At 40.5% G+C, this 20,363-nt stretch overlaps 1 protein-coding gene across 1 annotated transcript in view; it reads left to right on the top strand.

The window, feature by feature from the left end:
- The window catches only part of FGFR2 (fibroblast growth factor receptor 2), a 78,104-nt gene that overhangs the window by 45,216 nt on the left and 12,525 nt on the right, over positions 1–20,363 (top strand). The window contains 6 exon segments of the mRNA XM_010003973.1: positions 3,326–3,516; positions 5,784–5,928; positions 7,928–8,145; positions 16,303–16,454; positions 19,274–19,395; positions 20,022–20,132. Coding sequence (XP_010002275.1) covers positions 3,326–3,516; positions 5,784–5,928; positions 7,928–8,145; positions 16,303–16,454; positions 19,274–19,395; positions 20,022–20,132 — 939 coding nt within the window.

Below are 20,363 nucleotides of genomic sequence, written 5' to 3'. Positions count from 1 at the left end.
AATGTTTAAACATCTATTATATTTCAGTTGAACCAGGGAGGTCTGTTTGAGAAAGCAGGGCATATCTATGAAAAAACCTTGTAGGTCTCTGTAGTTCGTTAAGTAACTAATATTTATGGTAGTGAAATTAGTATCTACTACTTTTTATGGTCCTGATGATGTTTGGTGTGCTTGAAGACAGCTGATCCGTGGGGTGATTTTTTGTATTGTAGCATATGCTATTGACTTGTTTTTGAAACGTGTTAACAGTGAATGAAACATGGACATTTCAGTGGTCAAATAGTAATCATAGAATCATATAATTTGCTTTTTGATGTTCTGATTTAATTCAATGTAAATGAGCATGGGGAATATTGCAATCAGTAGGGCTACAGAACTATTGAGAGTGGTTGTTGACTTTTATGAAAATACTATTTGTCTGAGTTAAATAACTAGATGTATGTGGTCATTATAGTTCCTGATTATCAGGTCATGTAAGGCTGATGATAAAATTAGTTTCACCAGCCTTTGATTTTTTTAAAGGCAACTTTGACTCTTTTGCTAGTCTTTAGTAAAAACAACAACTCTGTTTTTATCTAATGTTAGTGTAGCCAGTTGTTAGAGTGATGATATCTACTTATGAGTGTACAGCTTGTATTTTAAATGCTAAATAGTGATGTGAGATTTATGAATATGGTTTTGACAGTACCTGTGCTTAAGCAGAGTCCTTAGATGTGTGTGGTTTGCAGAGAAATAGGAAAGACAGCCTAACATCCTGAAAATACTATTTCCAAGAAATGATGCTGTATGGAATTACACTTGGTCATTTGTAACTAGTGGGAATGTCTCCATATTTAGTTATTTTCTCCAACACTGAGTGTGTTTCTTGGTCCATGGACTCCAGGTTTGTCATGAAACTCCACTGAATTTGGTTATGTTCTTCTGTGTTGTTTTCCTGTGTGGGCACAGGAGTCCTCCCTTTTGCTGATCTGGGGGAGGTGATGAACTCTAATTATTGTTACATATGTTGGCGGGCAACTACAGTTTGTTTTTAACCCATTTACCCGTACATAAGAAATTTCACAAATGTTTTACCTCCACATGTGCATGTGCTTTATTTAACTTTTTAAAAGGAATTTGGGATCAAGAATGTAAGAACTTTGCTTTTACTTCTTTGCTTTGCCTCTTCGTTTTCAGTAGAGGAAGTGTTTGACAGTCATCAATAAAAGATTAAATCATTGATGACTATGGGGACAAACTAAACACGTTTTGTGTGTTGATGGTGGCATAGTAGGAACTTTTCCAAGATGTTTCAGGCCTTGTTCTCTGGTTTGTTTAAGGGCAGAGAATAAGGTCACAAAGGAAATCAAACCCTGATGTGAAGAAATGAAACATGAGGCCTACTGACTTCTAAAAAACATTTTAAATAACATTCTCTGAGGTTTCATTTTATACTGAAGGCAGCTGTAATAAGTTTTGGAAGATGGTGTAAGGTTTCTATTAAAGAGAGATTTTTGCTTGCTGTTTTTGTACCCAAATGAAGGAGCGAGGGAGGTGGAATTAGAGCTTATTCAGTATAAGGTGAGAAACTAAAAGTTCTCTCCAGAACTGTAAAATAGTAATTTATATGTTCTACTGTAATTTACAAATTAAAAAATATTACACCATTCCTAGATCTTTGAAAATGACACATGTAGCCATGGAATAATTTAATAACTGCAACACAAATGCACTTTTGCCATAAGTAAAATAAGACTGCTGCTTTGTAGTGTGCTGCCAGCGTAGCCTCAGTGAATAAATTCCCAGTAGATGTTTGCTGCATGCCAAATATATTGGGCTGTATAAAAGATCCCATTGTTCCACAGGCATCATTATTTGCTATTACACTCACAATGTTTGCTTGTGAAACAGTTTATTGGAAACTAGTATGTTTGAGAAGGAGCACTTGATTTGAAAGTCAGTTGGTTTGGCTCGCAGTGGCAAAGCTTTTGCAGCGTGCAGCCTCTACAAATAAATATTGAGGTCTGCTCAGTTTTACTTGTCTTTAAAAGAATTCCTGGAGCTGGGGAGAAGGGGCTGGGCAATGGGTGTTTCACTTCTAATTCATGAGTTGAATGGATGGGTAGATCAGCATTACCTTTCCTAGAAAAAGAAATTGAGAGTTAGGTTTGCGTGATGAAGGAGGTGAGTTCTCAGCTAGGCTGAGGAAGCTGCAGTTCTCTGAAGGTTTTTCTGGGGAGGGTGGCAGTGTCTGTCTTGCTCAGTAGATAATAAAGAAATGGGGTATCCTGGACTTTCTCTTCTGTGATGTTTGAATGAAAAGTTTTATGCTTTTCCCACTTGCCTAGTCCAGCAAAAATGTTGATGGCCCTGAAGGCTGGGGAGCTGGGCTCAGCCCTGCCCGCCACCCTGTCAGCAGCTTTTAAATCAGGCTTAGGGAGGGTGATGGGAAGCTGCCTTATTGCCAGAGCTGAGGGTAAGGGTTCCATCAATACTTTGCTGAAAGTCTGTGTATATCCAATGTGTATCCACAGGGCTGGGCTGGGAATGCTGCAGTGGCTCTCTGGGTACCCAGATGATGTCCTCACTATCTTCAGCGATGTAAGCTTGAACAAGGACGTTTGACAAACGCTTAAACAAGTCCATAGGTTAAAAACTTTATTGGCTGGCAATAAAAATTCTGCAGTTTTCCAGGGAACTCCATATTTCCTGGTGTCCTGCTCAGAATAAGAACAAACTGGTATTTCAGCTGCTGTGTCTAGGTGAAGTAGAGAGCAGCTATTGTGGAAGCACTGGTCAGAGTGTTTTCAAAAGCTGAGCTGTCTGATGTGTGTGTCCTGCATGAGGAGTTTCAGTGCTGCTACTTTTCAGCAATTCCCTTTGGCTTATTTTAACACATTAATCAGTTTTCAAAGTTAATCAATCTTTTTTTTTTTTCCTTAATTTGTGGAGGTTTAGTCCAATTAGAATGTTTTAAAACTCTGAAGTACTTACTACAATAGCTAAAAAAACCAAAAAACCAAACACAACTACAAAGCAAAGTATTTTACTTAATTCTTGCTGAATGGAACTATGAAAAATGTGTAAAGTTTTAAGCACAGTTTCTCCCCTCCCTCCCATTGGCTTTTCTTTATGTTACAAGTGTGGTGCTCAAGTCGTCTCCTTTGAACTGTACTTTTTGTTACACATTTTGGCTGCAGTGCTATTTTGGAGGAGTCAGCCAACAGGCTTACAGGGCTTTTTGGCTGGAGTTCACTTAGTTTTCTTGGCAGCTCTGCTTATTTATGTATCTTTATTTCTCTCTTTCTCTCCTGCTCCTTCTCCCTCCCCCTCCCCACCCGACCAGAGCGATCCCCACACAGGCCCATCCTCCAAGCTGGTCTTCCAGCAAACGCCTCGGCCGTCGTTGGAGGTGACGTTGAGTTTGTCTGCAAAGTCTACAGTGATGCTCAACCTCATATCCAGTGGATCAAGCATGTCGAGAAGAATGGCAGCAAATATGGACCAGATGGACTGCCATATCTTCAGGTTTTAAAGGTGAGGCTTGGCAGGTGCCAGTGGTGGTGCCGACTTCGTGAAAGCGTTGAATTTTTTTGAAAAGGATTTTGAGATCTGAACAGCTTTTGAAAATGGAAATGTTTGTGCTACAAATGAAATAATGAGTTACATAAACATTTGGTAGTCTAAATGTCAATTGTGTAGCTGATAGAGACTGTTTGCTCTTTTTCACTGCCATAAAGTCCTTTATCTCTGAATGTTTCAGGCATGACTTGTTAAGGAAAAAAGGAAAACCCTCTTAAAGAACATAATTGACATTTATGTTTTGGTAGAACACATCCAAAACATACCCAGGACAATGTGCTCCATTTCTTTCACATTTCTTCAGCCTCTTTATTTCAAAGTAACGTGGCACCTGCTGCCAACATTTATTGGCAGGAAGGGGTTTTCTGGATGCTGAGCCTGCAGAGATGTCCATTTTTCACTGGCGTGCCGCGGCGGATCGGCGGTGGTGTTCCTGCTGGCACACCAGCCTGACCAAGGAAACTCCACAAAGTTTTCTGAGCTGGGTGGCATTGCCAAAGCTCAGCGTGTTGGCAGGCAGGACAGCCAGTTCTAGACCATCATGTTCCAATGTACCAGCCCAGGTGCTTTTTTTCCCTGCTGCTGCTGTTTTCTAACATCCTCCTGTGATGCTTCAGATTAAAAAAAAACAACAACCCAAAGAACCCCCAAACCCTCAATGTTTTGATGCTGATACCTGTATGAAGCAGAAGGCCTGTTCTTATGACATGTTGGTGGTGGGACCGTAGACAGATCGGTGTCCATTTTGGGCAGCAGTGACCTTGTTCTCCTGTGTTATTGGTCTATTCTAGCACTCGGGGATAAATAGTTCCAATGCTGAAGTGCTGACACTGTACAATGTGACAGAGGCGGACGCTGGAGAATATATTTGTAAGGTCTCCAATTATATAGGGGAGGCCAACCAGTCTGCCTGGCTCTCTGTTCTGCCAAGTCTACAAGGTAACAATGTTTTTTAAAGCAAGCTGGATGTAGAAGCTGGAAAAATGGTGCTTTGGGAGACTGCAGGCAGCTTGTAGGATAACTCTTTGGCCTTGTGGTATACGTGTAATCCTCCTTTGGTGATGCAACTGGTATTACACCAGCAGCCATGGAAAAATTCCCACAATATTGTGTGTACCATAAGCACTGGTTTCTGATGCTGCTCTTTATTCTCTCTTGTGTTTGCTGTCTTTATGTCTGTGTGTTTATGTCTAGTTCTGTTGTTAATTCTGCGTACTTTGCAGCTCACGTATGGGATACTCATCGAATCATGTAATTGTGACCTAATTAGTGCATATTTATACATATACATGTGCCTGTATATATATGCAATGTTCACATAAGTACCCACTGTAGGCTAAGTCAGGTCATTTTAGTCACTTATAACTTCCCACATCAACAGCAGCTGTGCAGGGTGAAGGGTTTTCCAGGTGCTGTTCACTTGTTCTTACCTGGGAAATAACCCTTCAGTAACAATAAAAACTGGCAACAAAACTTTCCAGCTTATAATTTTTTTAACTCCCTAAGATTTAGAAAAATCGATTTGATTTTCATCTTCTGGTTTTTGAACCTTTGGGAGACCAGTTTTTCTCCAAATTTCTGAGAGCCACAACTGCTCTTATTCGAACAAGACCTGAGCTGCCTTACTATTTTCTGTGCTTCTAATTCTAAGCAAGTCACCAAATATTGAGAGGTCTCAGATGAAACTGCGATTTGGCAACACTGCACAGTTTACAATATTTAATTGTAGTGCAGTGGATGATGCAAGGACCATACACTGCTTAAGACAGCTACCAAGTTGTGTCCTTTGGAGAAGAATATGCCTATTTCATCCTTTCAGAGGATATTTTTATAGTAAATTCTTTCCTCTGTAACAGGTAACTACATGTGAAGGACACCACATTCTGTCCTACTTTCCTTTCTTTGTTTTTCTTTCAACTTCCTTCTGTTAAAAAAAAGAAGAAAAAACAACTGTGGGTCAATTTTTCCATGTCATTTGATTGCATGCATGTTTAGGTGGTGAGTTTAGGTCTGGTGAAGGGTGTTGATTACTTTCTGAGGTGAGCTGGGTCCTGTTGGTAAACGCCTTTTAGGTGAGGGATTGTGGATGGGGAAGGAGCTTTGCATCTCTCCACCTCTGCCTTTACAAAGTGCAAAGCCCTGCGGCTCCATCTCCCTATCCACAAGAATTCTCTCAATGTCTAGCTTTTTTTCTCTTGCTTCCCTCTTTTGTTTTTTTCCAGGCTGCCGGTGTTAACACCACGGACAAAGAAATTGAGGTTCTCTATATACGGAATGTAACTTTTGAGGATGCTGGGGAGTATACATGCTTGGCGGGTAATTCTATTGGGATATCCTTTCACACTGCATGGTTGACAGTTCTGCCAGGTATACACTGCTCTCTTTCTGTGGTTTTTCCTCTTTTGTTTGGTTTCCCCCCCTTGTTGGTTGCTGCAGAGTTAGCACGGCTTCTGTCTCAGAAAAGGGCTTTTACAATGATTGATTTATTTTTTTTAAACACAGTTGTCTCAATCCAGTCAATTGTCACATGTTTGTGACCTAAAAACAACAACAAAGAAGAGTGTGGGGGCAATATGTCTGTTGCACTCAATTGAAATATTTATACGTCTTCAATATTCATCAGAAATGCTAAGGAGATGTATTTCCTTAGCCCTTTGGTGAGATAACTGAAAATCAGCTCATTAATCATTGTAAACATTTTCAAGAGGAGGAAATTCAAAGTTTCTTTGGAAGCTTTGGGACTAATTTGGCCACAATCATGTACATGGTTCATCAAAATCTCTGAGCGATTTAGTGTGCTTAAATTCACTTACCTCTCATCCAAATTTCTTATGGAAATTCTAATTTTAATGCCAATGGATTGTGTACAGAAGCAGTGCCTTCCATATCTTGGGAATCAGCTCCGTGCATCTTTAAGCATTGCATGCTCTGAGGAAACAAGTAGTGATTTGCTTTTACTGCAAAGCATGTCTTGCTATTCTGGGGTTGATGATGTTTCTGGCCTTATAAGAAACAAACATCAATGTGCTGCTTTTTTTTTTTTTGCCTGAAAATTGTTATCAGCTGTTAAAAGATGTAACCAGTTGGTTTTGACACTAGTCAAATGTTCTCCTTTATAACTGTTGGCAGCTGCCTTAGGAGTTCCTTTGAAAAAACATGAACCACCTGAGGTTTGCTGGGTCATCTTGTGCTTACCATTTATTAATTGTTAATCCAAAGTAAAAGGTACAAAACCTGCATGTGCGTATTGCTGAGGTTCAATTACAGCAGAGGAATGTTCCCACTTTCTTACCCTTTATTAAAAAATATTGAACAAGGCAACTTTATTACATCTCACTCCTGTGTGAGCACCGAGCCTGTGTGGTCTGTCACCAGGCAGGCAAAGCAATCCTGGTGTAGAGCTTGCTTCTGCTAGCTGTGTTTGCATTTGACAAGTGCTTGAACAGCATATATATATTATTTTTTAACCCGATTTTCTTGAATGAAATACTTTTATAAGCCTAGAATGAGGCACAAGAAAATTTCAGCTTGAACGTGCATTGCTTGTGGAGTGACCTCTGATTGCTGTGGAATGCTGTTTATCCAGGGGATGAATCCCAGATAAGGAATGAGGGACAGTGTTTGCACATGTAACTGTCTTGAAGATAATTTAAAAATGGTTTCAGTCAGAGTTAACAGCTCTGTAGAACCACTTCTGCTCAAATCTAATCTCACAGACTGGGAACCACTGCTGAGGTGATTTGAAATATATGGTCCTCACTCTTGAAATACCTGACCTGAGTTTAAAACATGCTAAGTGACCAATTCATCCTGCCTTCCCTCTGTATTTTGAGCTCCCGGTGAAAATTTTAGATATTCAGGCAATGCAGACTCAAGCCCAAATGTCTGTTTGTGAATTTAGACCCTTTTAAAGCTAGCTAATTTGATATTTTATCTTTAGATATGTCTTGATGTGGTTAAAAAGTATTACAGTGCTTTTGAAGTTTGACTTAAGCAACAAAATGAACCTGAGCCTAGTTGGAATGCTTCAGGTTTTTTCTTTTCCTCTAAAATTAGGCTTGATTATCAATATTTCAATGTATATGTATGTACTTAACTGGGCAGACACGTGTATGTCTCTATCCGTATGCATACGTGCACAAGTTTAGACTCAATGGCAAACTGGGAAATCAAAGCAGTGATCTGGAAAGGTGAATTACTCTCAGATTGCAAGATGGCCTAAACATTCACAATATTCTGTATGTCACACAGTCACTGCTGATTTTTTTGACCTTTTCATGTTGTTCCAAGCACTGTACTGAACTCAGCTTGTACCGTGTGCTAACTCTGTGGCATGATTGTTCCCTCCTAAAAACTTCCAATCCAGCTCCTGAAAAAGAAAAAGAATTCCCGACATCGCCAGACTACCTGGAAATAGCAATTTACTGCATAGGGGTCTTCTTAATTATCTGCATGGTGCTGACAGTCATCCTGTGTCGCATGAAGAACACCACCAAGAAGCCCGATTTCAGCAGCCAGCCTGCGGTCCATAAGCTGACAAAGCGAATCCCTCTGCGCAGACAGGTAACAGAAAGTAGATAAAGAGTTCAAAACCCCTTTTTGACCAACCTACCGAGCCAGCACATCCTTCCCATGCAAGGTTTAGAAAGGGGAATAAATAACCAGGTTGCAGGAGGGGTTGGGATTTTCTCTGGCACCTCGGGGAGTGCGGAGAAGGTACATCTTAATGCAGTAAGGCAAGGAAATCAGGCAGGGATGGTAGAGGAGAAATGTCCCAAATGGAGTTTGTTCTGTACTAGCAGCCTATAACTTCATTGAGGTCAGTGGGGAAAAAAAAAATAATATTGACTTTAATGGCTTTGGAACAGAATCCTTATTTAATTGTGTATGTATAATGTGCCTAAGGTGACTCTTATGGCAGTATTTAGGTACCAGCTACAGAGGGGTATTTTTCAGCAAGAACTTTGAAGACTGAGATGAGGGAATGTCATAGCCAAGCATCCAGAAACTACCCCAAAATAGAAAAGCAACTGCAATAAAGTAAAAATAAGAGAAATGCTCTATCAGATCTCAGCTTGATTAAGACGATGCTTTTGAAGAACAAAAGCAAATGTCAGCTTTACAATGCACACAACAACATTGCATAAAATGTGTTTTACAATTGCTTGTGTTTGGCAGTGGGTGTTTCTGGAGAGGGCAACACCCTGAGTGGCAAACCAGTTGAACCAGTAGCAGGCCTTTGGCTTTGTCACAGGCCATCACTTGCCAAAGCAGCCTCCATTCCCACATACTATCCTCTCCTGAAAGAGTTGTTTCTTTTGAAGCTGGAGTTTAACATGTTTTGATTTTTTTTTAAATTGCAGAAGGTCTTCAGGATAGACCTCTAAACCCACCACATCCATCCCCAGGCTTCAGCCCTGCCTGGTGGAGGACTGTTGGTGTCTGAGGCTTTGGTTAGCCTCCTTGTTCCAAGCAGGGACCGTCTGCAGGGGTTGGATCCAGGCTCTGCTCAAGGGGTTTGGATCCGAGTGTCCAGTTTGAGTCCACCTGCACCATGAATAGGGGCACCAGAATTTCTGCAGGTTGTTTCTACAGCCTGTCCAGAATACAACATGGACCTTAAAAATAGTTCTTCAGTGTGGTTAGGTGCACAGTTGGCCTGAGTTAGTGTGAAGCTTGGTCTTGGGAGTTCAGACTTCATTAGTTTTTCCTGAACCCTTTTTTCAAGGTTTCTGAATCACCTTAGTTAGAAATGCTACAGAGAAATCTCTCTACTGATGCTTTGGCATCTTCCTCTGCAGTGCAGTATTTTACCAAATTTTGAGGTGTGGGATATGAACCTTGATCCAACAAGTACTTGGTTTGTTTTATGACCAAAAATGTTAATTCTTATTTTGTCTGAGCCAACTATTTATTATTATTTTTTTATGGGGGGTATGCTGTAATTTTATGATTTTACTCATTTGCTTGAGGATCACTATGAAGGAGGGGGATTTTTGCCTCCAAGTATATCAGAAGGAGTGATGAGAAGCCCTCAGCTGAATTTACACATCTCTGTGACTAAAATTCTATGTAGCTTTCTGGGCAAAGAAAAGGCTTTTCAAATATTGTGTACTTAAGCAGAGAGAGATATACATGTCAACTGCTTAGATAAAAGACATTTATTAGATTTCTGCCTAAATATAAAAGCATCATAATGACTCAGAGATAAGTTGACAGCATAAAAAAAACCCTAGGGTTTGTTGTGAGCTCAGTTGTGTCAGTTGGAAATGGCTCCTCAGGGGACATTGTTATTTTATTGCCTGTGACAGCAGTGCCAACCACTGCCCTCACTTCAGTTAGTTATCATGAAATGATGCAATATGGACCTTCTCCAAAACTATTGTTTTTCAGAGGGGGAAAAAGTCTCTGTCTTACAACATGCTTGTCAGATTGTGTTTTATTGGTTTATTTTGATTTTCTAGATTTTCTTAGCAAAAATTGGCATTTTCTTTGCAAAAGCAGGAAAGGTTTTTTGAAAAACAATATATTTGAAAATGTGAATCATATTTCAGCTCCTAAGCAAAAATTCCACTTCTTAATTCCCCTGAGTATTTCTTTATTAATAGGAGTTTCTCATTGAAGGGCCTCTCTGCTGTTGGATGTTCAGAGAGGAGAATACAACTACTCTAAGTGTTAAAAGAAATCTGTATTTCTGTTTCAATAATGTCATGGATCATTTCACTGGTTGTATTAGCTTGCAAAGGCAGGATGAGATGAGCAGTCCCTAAAAACTTGCTCAAAACAGTGAAGATTCCTTAAATTTTCTGTTACCAGTCATCTTGGTCTCTGAGGCAGCAGCAGCTGTCAAGTTTCTGCATCTTTTCAAGCTGGTTTTGGTTACTGGAATTGTTGTCACAAATAAAAAATTAAAACATAAGTCAGGTGGTGTTTTTATTTACTAGGTGTGTGTTTCTGGATTATTCGACTCAGTTTGGTTTTTTTCCCACCACCAGGCTTACTTCTTTGTTTCAGTTTAGTTGTGTTGCAGAGAATTGTGTTTAAAGCCTGGCAGGGTTTTGTCACTAAACCTCTGTCTGTCTATTGATCACAAAGGTTCTTGCTTTGTGCTGTGCAAGGAGGGAATAGAGAGTGGCTGAGATGGTGAGAGGGTAGGTGAGAGCAAGCAGGGGAGGTGCTTGTGGCAGGTAGGCTGAGCTGGGCAGGGATTCCAGGCTGGGTGATAGAATTTGTTGGAATTCCAGAGAAATGAGGCCATAGATTGAGGAATTCTTGTTAATTGTTTTTGAAGCTCTTTGCTACTGGGTCAAGCTCCCTAAGGATCTGGATGTGAAAATAATCCTGGTTCACCAAGCGGGGTTTGCAAGACTTCGATGCCATCTTGTCTAAGTGGGAGAAGAGTCTTGCTGAGTAACATATGGTTTGGTTTGCAGGCCTGGATTCTTGTCCACTATTTAGTCTGATCTACCACAGGATTTTAGCATTCCCGACATGCAGGCACTTTTTTTTTGCTGCCAAAATGCAGTTATTTTCATATTCATAGGAAGGCTCGTGATGAAGTCAGGAATTACGAGTTCCCTTCCCCTACAAGCCTCAGCCTCACTAGGACCTAGTACTTAAGTGTTTGAACTGGAACCTGCTTATAGGGAAATCCAGCAAGCAGTTTCTCCTCTTTACATAAAAGCAGAGAGGTGCAGTGCTCTGTTGGTATTAGCCATGCTCTGCAGAGAAGTCCCAGCTTGCCAAGGGAGTGGGAAGAGGTATTTGTAGAATTGAACATCATAACCCGATTTGCAGTAAAGGCTTCAGGTAACAGGTTCACTGAACCAAAGGGTAAAGAGCAGCCTTCAATAGGATATGCATCTATTTGTAGAATTGGTTTTATCTTTTTCCCCTTTTTAAGAAATAAATTACAATTTAAACAGACAAAAAGACAGTGCTGGTCTAGTGGTTACAGAAGATCCCATCTCTTGCAACTTGTCAAAGTCAAGTACAATTGTTTGTCACCACTAGAGCATTTTACACTATCACAGTTAATCTATCAAATTTGAACCCCCACAACTTGGGTGTATAGAAGTGTCTTAGATAGGGATGAATGATTTTTTTATGCTTAGTATTTTAAATACCCATTAATTTCTCTCTACTGTGGATGTTGATTCTAATGCTCCATAAAGGGACAGTGAAAACATTTGTGATGAGCAAAGACTGATCTGTTTAAAGTAAGACTTAAACTCATTGAGCAAAATAGCTAATTCAGAATGATGGTGGCAGCTGGAACCTGACAAAAGGAAAAGTAATCCAGAACAAGTAAGAGAACAGTATTTCATTTTAAGGAAACCCTGAAATGCTAAGATTAATACACAACAGTCAGTAGGATACATTGAAAGGAATTTGCCTTAATGCACATTTTAGTTTCTTGCTTTACCCGTGGCTTTCTCTAAATGGAAACCATTGACTAGTAGTACTTGTTATTGTGGTTTTGTGTGTTTAAAAAGGAGTACTTTTCATGAAGGGCTGGTGCATGTGTTTTAAATGTCAGTACTTAACATTAGGAATCCTCAGGTTCTCATAGTGTGTTTAACCTTTTATTTTCCTAGATCCATGCACTCAGATGGACCATTTCTAGGAACAACTAATTGCTTTACTGATTATTTTTATGTACATATATGCATTTGACTTCAAATTAATTTTATAGCAGAACCTTCAAAAAGACTGACAATTATAGGAAATCGCTGCATGGCTGCTAAACTCTCACAGCATGAGGGCCAGAACTGACAGATCAGGATATGGTAAAAACCATCAGTGGAGGAAAACACCCTTCATAATCAATTACAGACAATTACACACTGCTTTGCAGCTGATTTTGCCACATGGCATTTACAGATTCCAGCAGAGATTCGTTTGTTTTAAATGATCCGCTGCTTAGAAATGCTTGTGAAGCTTTATCTCAGGGCTGATTAAATACAGTGTTTTGGCTGAAGGACAAGTAAGTTGTTAAAATGGGGATACCATAATGAATTGGAGCGTGAGGTTTGGACACAGTGAGCTTTTCTCTTTCTGAAGTGCAGATAAGGAGCTTGAGATCTGCCTGAGGCTGGTCTTTTCTTGGTTCTGGCCACCTAAAAGCAGAAAGGAAGCACCCCAGTATTTATGGTGGAGATCCACCTTCATGTTGAGCTTGACAATATACCTCAATAGTCCTTTCAGGGTTGTGCTCAAGTCAAGCTGACTTCTGCCTTGCTATAATTGAGCACTCAAAATACCTGCTTAGCGTAGCATAATCATGGAAAGCAGGCGTTACCAATGCGGTGTGTTGACCTTGAAAATGTCTAATTCATCTACATGAGGTGCCCTTTCTTGCTTCTCTGCCCTGGCTCTGCTTTGTTCCTTTCTCTCCAAGAATCCCATCTTGGTGAGCTAGGTGATTGTGCAGTAAGTTCATGTGCTTTAACTAGATGTCCACCTGCTGCTTCCTGGCACCTGGTAGACCCACGGTGGCCCTGGAGTCTTTATATTGGTCATGAACAAGCCCGTGTCCTTTGTCCATTGAACTTTGCCTAATGGAAAGCAAAAAGAGCATCCACATACTGGAAAGCAACTCCACACCATGAAATGTGGGGCTCATAGCAGGAGTGTCACAGGCTTGTGAACTTGCATGGTAAGGAGCAAATGCTGCAGGTGAAAAGGGGAAAGCAGCAAGATGGGGGGGGGGGGGAAGGGGTTTTAGTATGCTGTTGCTTAAATGTATACATGTAATTGAAGTTGGCCATGTCACCTGACCTTGGGGTAGGTAGGGTGTTCCTCAGTGTTCTATAGTGCACTCTGAGGTGGTGAAAGAAGATGCTGAAGGGTTGAGTTCAAAGATTAATTCTTAACTGTTGCAAAAAAGGTGAAAGACCATTTTGAAACACAACATTTCCTCCAACCACAGGCCAGTCTGGATTGGCTTCATCTTTTCTGGAGCAGATTTTTATAGCCCTTGAGCTCCTGTAACTGTACTGCTCCAGTTAATCAGAATAATATTCCCTGGGAGTGCATCTATTTTTCTTCTCCCAGACACTGAGTATTTCCTCTGGATTTCTCATCATTCCTGTCCACTTTAATGCACTTTGACCTACAGCATCTCTGGCCAGCCATTCAGTCATTGTGTGAAGTAAATGTGCAATGGTGTCAAAAGGAAATTGGCAATGTCTTTCATCTGTTGGTTTGGTTTTCTTTCATATACATTATTACTGTTTAACTTTTGTGTTTTAAATGCATCACTGGAGTATTTCAGTTTATTGCAAGTTTACATTTATAGGTTTTAACCATACTAAGACTGCTGAATTGTGAATGTAAGAGCCAGTGCAGAGATGAAACTCTGGCAGAGATCTGAACAGTGTCTAATACAAATACTGTACTCACAAAAAAAAAGACCCCACAACATTTTGGGCTATTTTATGTATCCCTGATACATAAAGGGTGTAATCTCAATTTTGCAGCTTCACTTCCATGCCTTCTATGCCTGTCCCATGCAAACAACAGTGATAATGACAGAGGAGGGTGAGAAAGTAAAGGGAATTTTAATAAATTGATAAATAAGTACTTGAATAAAGGTCTTGGTAGAGTGGCTGATGGGTGGATTTTGGAAACATGAAGGAAATTATTGTAGAGTATTAGCAGTAGATTTGCAGTGAGAGAGATTTAAAAATGGAAACCAGAAATTCAAGGGAAGTTGTGAGGAGCAGAGGAGTTGCCACATTATTCTTGGAGTTTTGCATGTTTCTTAGTGCTGAGCAGGTTCGTTTCATGAAGCATCATTTTTAAACTACAGTGAAATAATGAAAATGAGCAAAAACTTAAGTGAAACTCTAATTCCAGCCCAGGTTCTCATGCTGACGTGCCCTGCAGCTCTGAGTGAGCAATTCAGCTCCAGCAGGTGTGGCCCCCTCTAGGTTGGGCATGGCAACCTCTCTTGAAGGGCTCTTCATGATTCATTTACTGATTTATTTAGAGCTACATAGTCCACCTTAATAGTAGCTTTCTGTTTGTATCCCAAGTGGTCACCATAATTTTTAGCCTAGAGGAATGTTCCAGGTACTTATACTTCCTGAAAGTAAATATTAACATGGTGGATGGACAAGGGGAAAAGCAGTCCACTTTGTGTATTTGAATGGTAGCCTTATTTGTGCAGTTATATTCTTTTGTTCCATAGATCACCTCTCACATGTAGAATCTGGAGCTTCTGACATCAAGAAAAATCTGTCAGTAAGCTGCAAAACTGGTTACCAAAGTTAATTTTTTGGTAATGGTCATTAACACTTTTTTGCTTAGGAAAACTCTTTCCAGTCTTAATCTCTGGCCTTAGAAAAAATCTGTCAAGATGACAACCCCATTTGAGGAGATGGGTTTGAGGATGGTGAACTGCAAAAAGAGCTCTCAAAACAGGTTGTCAGAGTCATGATGAGAAATTTGACTGTCTTAGCCTTGTTTTGTCAAAATATGTTGTGTAAGAGCATGACATGGTTACAAAATCCTTTCAGCCCCATTCTGAGGAATTGTAGCCTGGTGACATTCTACATAAGCAAACCTAGTGTCAAAGTTGACTCCAAGAGATGAGGATGAAGTGGTAGTGGCTCTGATGCTCTAGGCTTCCACCTGGAGCAGGGTCCCAACAATGCTGGCCAAGAAGCACCTCCTGCCACCTGATGTGAAGCCAAGTCCCAGCAATGGCAATTGCAGCACAACCTCCATCCCACCTCAGCCATCAGATACGGGCTTGGCCAAGAGTGTGGTGGCCTGAAGAGAGAAGAAGGATTCACACTTAAAGGAGGGCAGGACTGGCAATTCAAGCATTTTTGTTTTGTGTTCATATTCACTTGAAACTCCCAGGTCAGCAGACAGCAGGCTGCTGCTTGCAGGTGTGAGGGAAGAACCTTGTGGAGGATACACTGTTCACATGAAGACAAGTTTGGTTGCTTCATTAAGTACCTTGTTGCTCTAAGGAGAATGTCTTCTTGTTGAGGCCAATGAGAAATCCTCATCCAAAGTGAATTACTTTTCAAAGCGTTGGACATAAAATTATTTTCATGAGCTCTTCTCCACATTGTCTGCAGAATCTTTAATTAAGAATGTAGTTGACTGAGAAACTTAAGTATCCCCCAAGTATTGTGATGGCTTTTTGATGCTTTCAATGTTGGATGCTTAGAAAATATGTGAGAGAATTGGCATTTCTTACGCAGTAGGATGTACGTGATCTTGATCATTGGCACTGTCAAAAACTATGAGAGTCTCTGCAAAAATACTGGTTTTCAATTAAAAAGTAACAAATTTTGATTGAAGAGTAGCACCAAAAAACAGGGAATTGTGTGCTGATGTGGGGAAAGAAATGGTGACACAGACAACTAGAAGTGAGGTATCTGAAGGTGGTGAAATACTCTCAGTTGATTAAAAGTGTTGATTTGATGAGCAAAAAGAGGTGAAAGTTTATTCAATTTGTCTTCTGAGTGAATGTATTTAAAACTTATATGAGTTTTGACCTATGGGACAGACTTACAGCCTTGGCAGCCAGTCCTGTGCTTACAAGTGCAGGTGAAGGTGTGAGGATGCTGCAATAGAAACAAAACTGTAGATTCAGGCACTTTTTTCCTATTACCACTGTTCTGAGCTGGCTTGGTTATCAGGGACTGCTGCTTTTCTGATCTTGGGTCAAGATTACATCTCTGCCTTTTTGTCTTTTTGCATCTTGTATTGCAACAACAGGTGTCAGCCGACTCGAGCTCCTCCATGAATTCCAACACCCCCCTGGTGAGGATAACTACTCGTGTCTCCTCTACTGCTGATGCCCCCATGCTGGCAGGGGTCTCGGAATATGAATTGCCAGAAGATCCAAAATGGGAGTTTCCAAGAGATAAGTAAGTAGCCTGTTTCTCTTGATGCTGCCTACACACACATGCCCGAAAACCATGACACAGTATGAGAGGAAACATCTCTCCCAATGTCTCCCAGGGTTTCTTTAGTTAAAAATCTCAGCTACCTGAGCCTCTGAAGACCAAGTTCCAATTCCATTACCTGAAATCAGTCTTTTTGTTTTTTTTAAACAGAAGGTGAATTTTCTCTGCCTGTCATACTGATTATAGGTTCAGATTTCTGGTAGGTTTTCAGATACCCTGCTGAAATGCAAATCCTCTGTTATGAAAGGAGCAAATCTGAAATGTTATTTCAAAATGTATGACTTAGACAGGGAGAGATGTCCACATACAAGCATTGTTGAGATTTCCCCAAGCAATAGCCTCTGTATGTTAAGCCAGGTTTCTTAGTTGAAATATTAAACTTCATTGTTTAATATTTATGAAATAGTTAATAAGATATCATGTAGGAGATAGAGAAAGTCTAGAATATGGTATTGGACAGTCTTTTCTGTTAGGCTTTTCTGTTGATTTTGTATTAGTATGTATTAAAGGAGATGATGGGTTTTGACTTAGTGGGACATTTTGCATATAGTTTACATATATATGTAAAATTTCTGTGGCTTAAGAGTATGAGGTTTCAAGCAGAGCCTGCAATCTTGATACATGCATATTCATGTGCCTACATAATATTTTCTTCAAAGTCTGTTGACTAACATGCAAAATGAACTGCTGAGTAATCTAATTAAAGCTGTAACCATATTTCTTAATATAAAAAGACATGTAAAAGAGATATTATATTTAAAAAGAGATATTATATTAACCATGATTATATATTAAACCTAGTGCTAACTTTAAGGAGTCAAAAGGTGGTTTTGGGAAAATAACACCTCTTATCATGAACAGTTCTCTTTCAAAGTTCAGAGTTGTAACTTTTGGATAGAAGAGCTGTAGTTTTGAACCTTCTGACAACTGTTCTGGAAATTATATTAATGATGTAGCTGAAAACTAGTGCAAAATGCTGTAATTGCCACCTGCAGTATTCTGGTCAACAGTGGGGGCCTGTATATGTGCTTCTGTCAGCCCATACCCTGGGGGGATACACTAAATGCGGAAAATTTTAGAGTGCTAAACATTTTAAAACCAACATTCAGCACAAACGTAGGTGGAGCAGATTTGCAATGAAAGGAGGCTATTTAGAGGCAGTTTATTAGGTTGGGGGGCAGGAGGCACACAATGAGGGGTTTGTTACTTTTAGTCCTAGCAGGGCAATAGCACATAAATTAACCAGTTTCCAATGCAAATGTTTGTTCTCTGCCAAGATGCTAAATTCAATTTCAGTTCTGGAGAAAAGGCAGGATGACCTCAACATAGCATATGCTGCCCTTCAGTCTAGGCACCTTTTTAAACTCACGTTTGCTTTAGAAACCGGTCCAAAACGGCTTGAGGAACTCTCACCAAGGCAAAGACTGCATTTGACAAGGAGTCTGTGGGCTGCTCTGGGGAGAAGCCACCTCTAACTTCTGTCTTTTGCCTGAGCAGACATGCAGGATTTTCAAACCATTTGGCACTGGGGTAACACTCTTCTGTTGATGGTGCAACAACCTCTCCCTGTATTTCACATGGGAAGTCCATGCTTTTATGAATGAGTCCCTACATATATCATATCTGTGAATGATGTGAAGACCTTTGGAACTCCGTTATAAAAATGCTTATCTGACACTGGGCAACATTAGCAGCATCAAACCTGCCAAACACCCTCCCTGATATCTGCCATGGCACTGTTTCTGGAGTTACATGATGTTCTCTGCAAGTCACAGTGCCTGAATGTGACCCTTAAGCACTTAGGCTGGAACCAGGATTTTGCACAGAAGGTCTGAAGTGTCTTTATTTTATCTCTACAGTTGAGGTTGGCATCTCTGTGTCAGTCTGTTACAGCTCCACTGATGCCATATTCCCTCCTGAGCCTTCACCCTGCCCATGTCACCAGCCTCTTTCCCCTTCTCCTGCCTTCATCCTCCTCTCTGCCACAGGAAGGCATCTGTCTGGACACCTCATCAGCCACAAGAAAAAGGGGTGTGATAGCTACCTGTGGCTGTGCCCAAACACAGGGCCTACTGACTTGCTGACTCTGCCTCGTTTAATCCTTTCGGCTCAAGAGATCATTAGGCAAATGTTCATGGCCTGTGTCCCCAGACAGAAAGCAAGAATAGGAATTTTGAGCCAAAATTAAGCTGCCTGAGAGCACGTTTTATTTTCCTTTCTTCTTGCAGTGTGCCTTTATGCCACAGGAGTTAATATTTAAAACATCCCCTTGCTCTTAATAGCACCCTTTACCACACAAATCAGCAGCTGTCTGAAAGTGACCACATGCAACGCACACAAAGAAACTTTTCTGTCATCTCTGTGCAGTCCACGTGAAAAAAGAACATGACTGGCCATGTTGTAATGGCAGGGAGACCTTGGGTGTTACTGGCTGCTCCTGAATTTCAGCCATGGTCTGATGCTTTTGGAAAGCTCTGCCCCTCCACACTGTGTCTCGTCCCTGGCCATCGAATACAGCCTTTAATTAAAAGAGAGGGAGAGCTTAAAAACTGGGTTTAACAACCAACCTGCCCATATGAGATGTTTGCTGCATCATCCCTAAGTAAACGTGCTCCAATAGGCATGAAAACTGATGGACACCCAGAGTCCCACTAGTTCCATGTGCTAAATGCTTCGTGCTACAGCAACTTGTTGAAAGCTTTTTATATTTAGCTCTGGAATTTCACGGGCTGCATCCCCTCAGCAGATACTGTGTGTTAATCTCCTGTTTACACCTCTAGGCTGACGCTGGGTAAACCCCTGGGAGAAGGTTGCTTTGGGCAAGTTGTCATGGCCGAAGCAGTGGGGATTGATAAAGACAGGCCAAAAGAAGCAGTGACTGTGGCAGTCAAGATGTTGAAAGGTAAGAAAATGGGGTGATTAGGGATCAGAATGGGTGATATAGCAGTTCTCATCCACAAAAAAAGTTTCTTTTGTGGCATCTGATATCTGTCATCGTGGGGGGGGTCAAAGAGCACATAGCTGACCTCAGCCTTCAGCAGTTTGGGGTGTAAATCTGTGCCCATGACAGCCTGTTTATCTTAAGCAGTGAGTATTTAGGAGCCAGGAGATATATTGGCATCATGTGGGTCTCTCTGCTTTTAGTTTAGTTCATGTCAGAGGCTGTCCACGTGTAGATCCTACCCCATTCACTCCAGGTGATTGGTGCCTATTTATTTTTAATTTAATTGTAAGGTTAGTTTGGAGGAATGGCATAGTTATGAAAGGTTTGATAGCTAAGGATGATATTTTTATGTCTTGATATTACTGTGTTGCCTCTTAAAATATAACAATGAAGAAGTGGTCAGTCCGTTAAGGAGGTCGAGAATATTTTCTGTTAGGTTATAACACACAAATTTGTATAATATACAGTGTACACTGGAAGGCAAGTCCCCCTTAAAGCACACATGTTTAACACCAGCTACTAAGCCTTTGTAAAGTTCAGGTTGGCATATTAGAAAATATGAACTGAACCTGTGTCTTGTACAGATGATGCTACAGAAAAAGATCTATCCGACCTGGTGTCAGAGATGGAGATGATGAAGATGATTGGGAAGCATAAAAATATCATCAATCTCCTTGGGGCCTGTACCCAGGATGGTGAGTAGAGAAAAGAATGTAAGCCAGGACTTTCCAACAGGCCTGTGAAAAATCTCATTACTCATAATTTTTCAAGAGTTTTTAATGAAGCAGTCATGCCATGATGGGATTTTTAGATACTTCCCCAGTTTAGCAGCAATATGTCAACCTCTTTCTCATTATACTTGCAGCTTTAATATGAGAAAGGATACTAAACCGTAGGAAAACTCTCAAATCCCTTGCTGTAGGGAA

The sequence above is a fragment of the Chaetura pelagica genome, unplaced genomic scaffold, assembly GCF_000747805.2.
Source record: "Chaetura pelagica isolate M959 unplaced genomic scaffold, ChaPel_1.0 scaffold248, whole genome shotgun sequence".
Taxonomy (NCBI): Eukaryota; Metazoa; Chordata; class Aves; order Apodiformes; family Apodidae; genus Chaetura; species Chaetura pelagica.
This window is presented reverse-complemented; position numbering and strand designations above follow the sequence as displayed.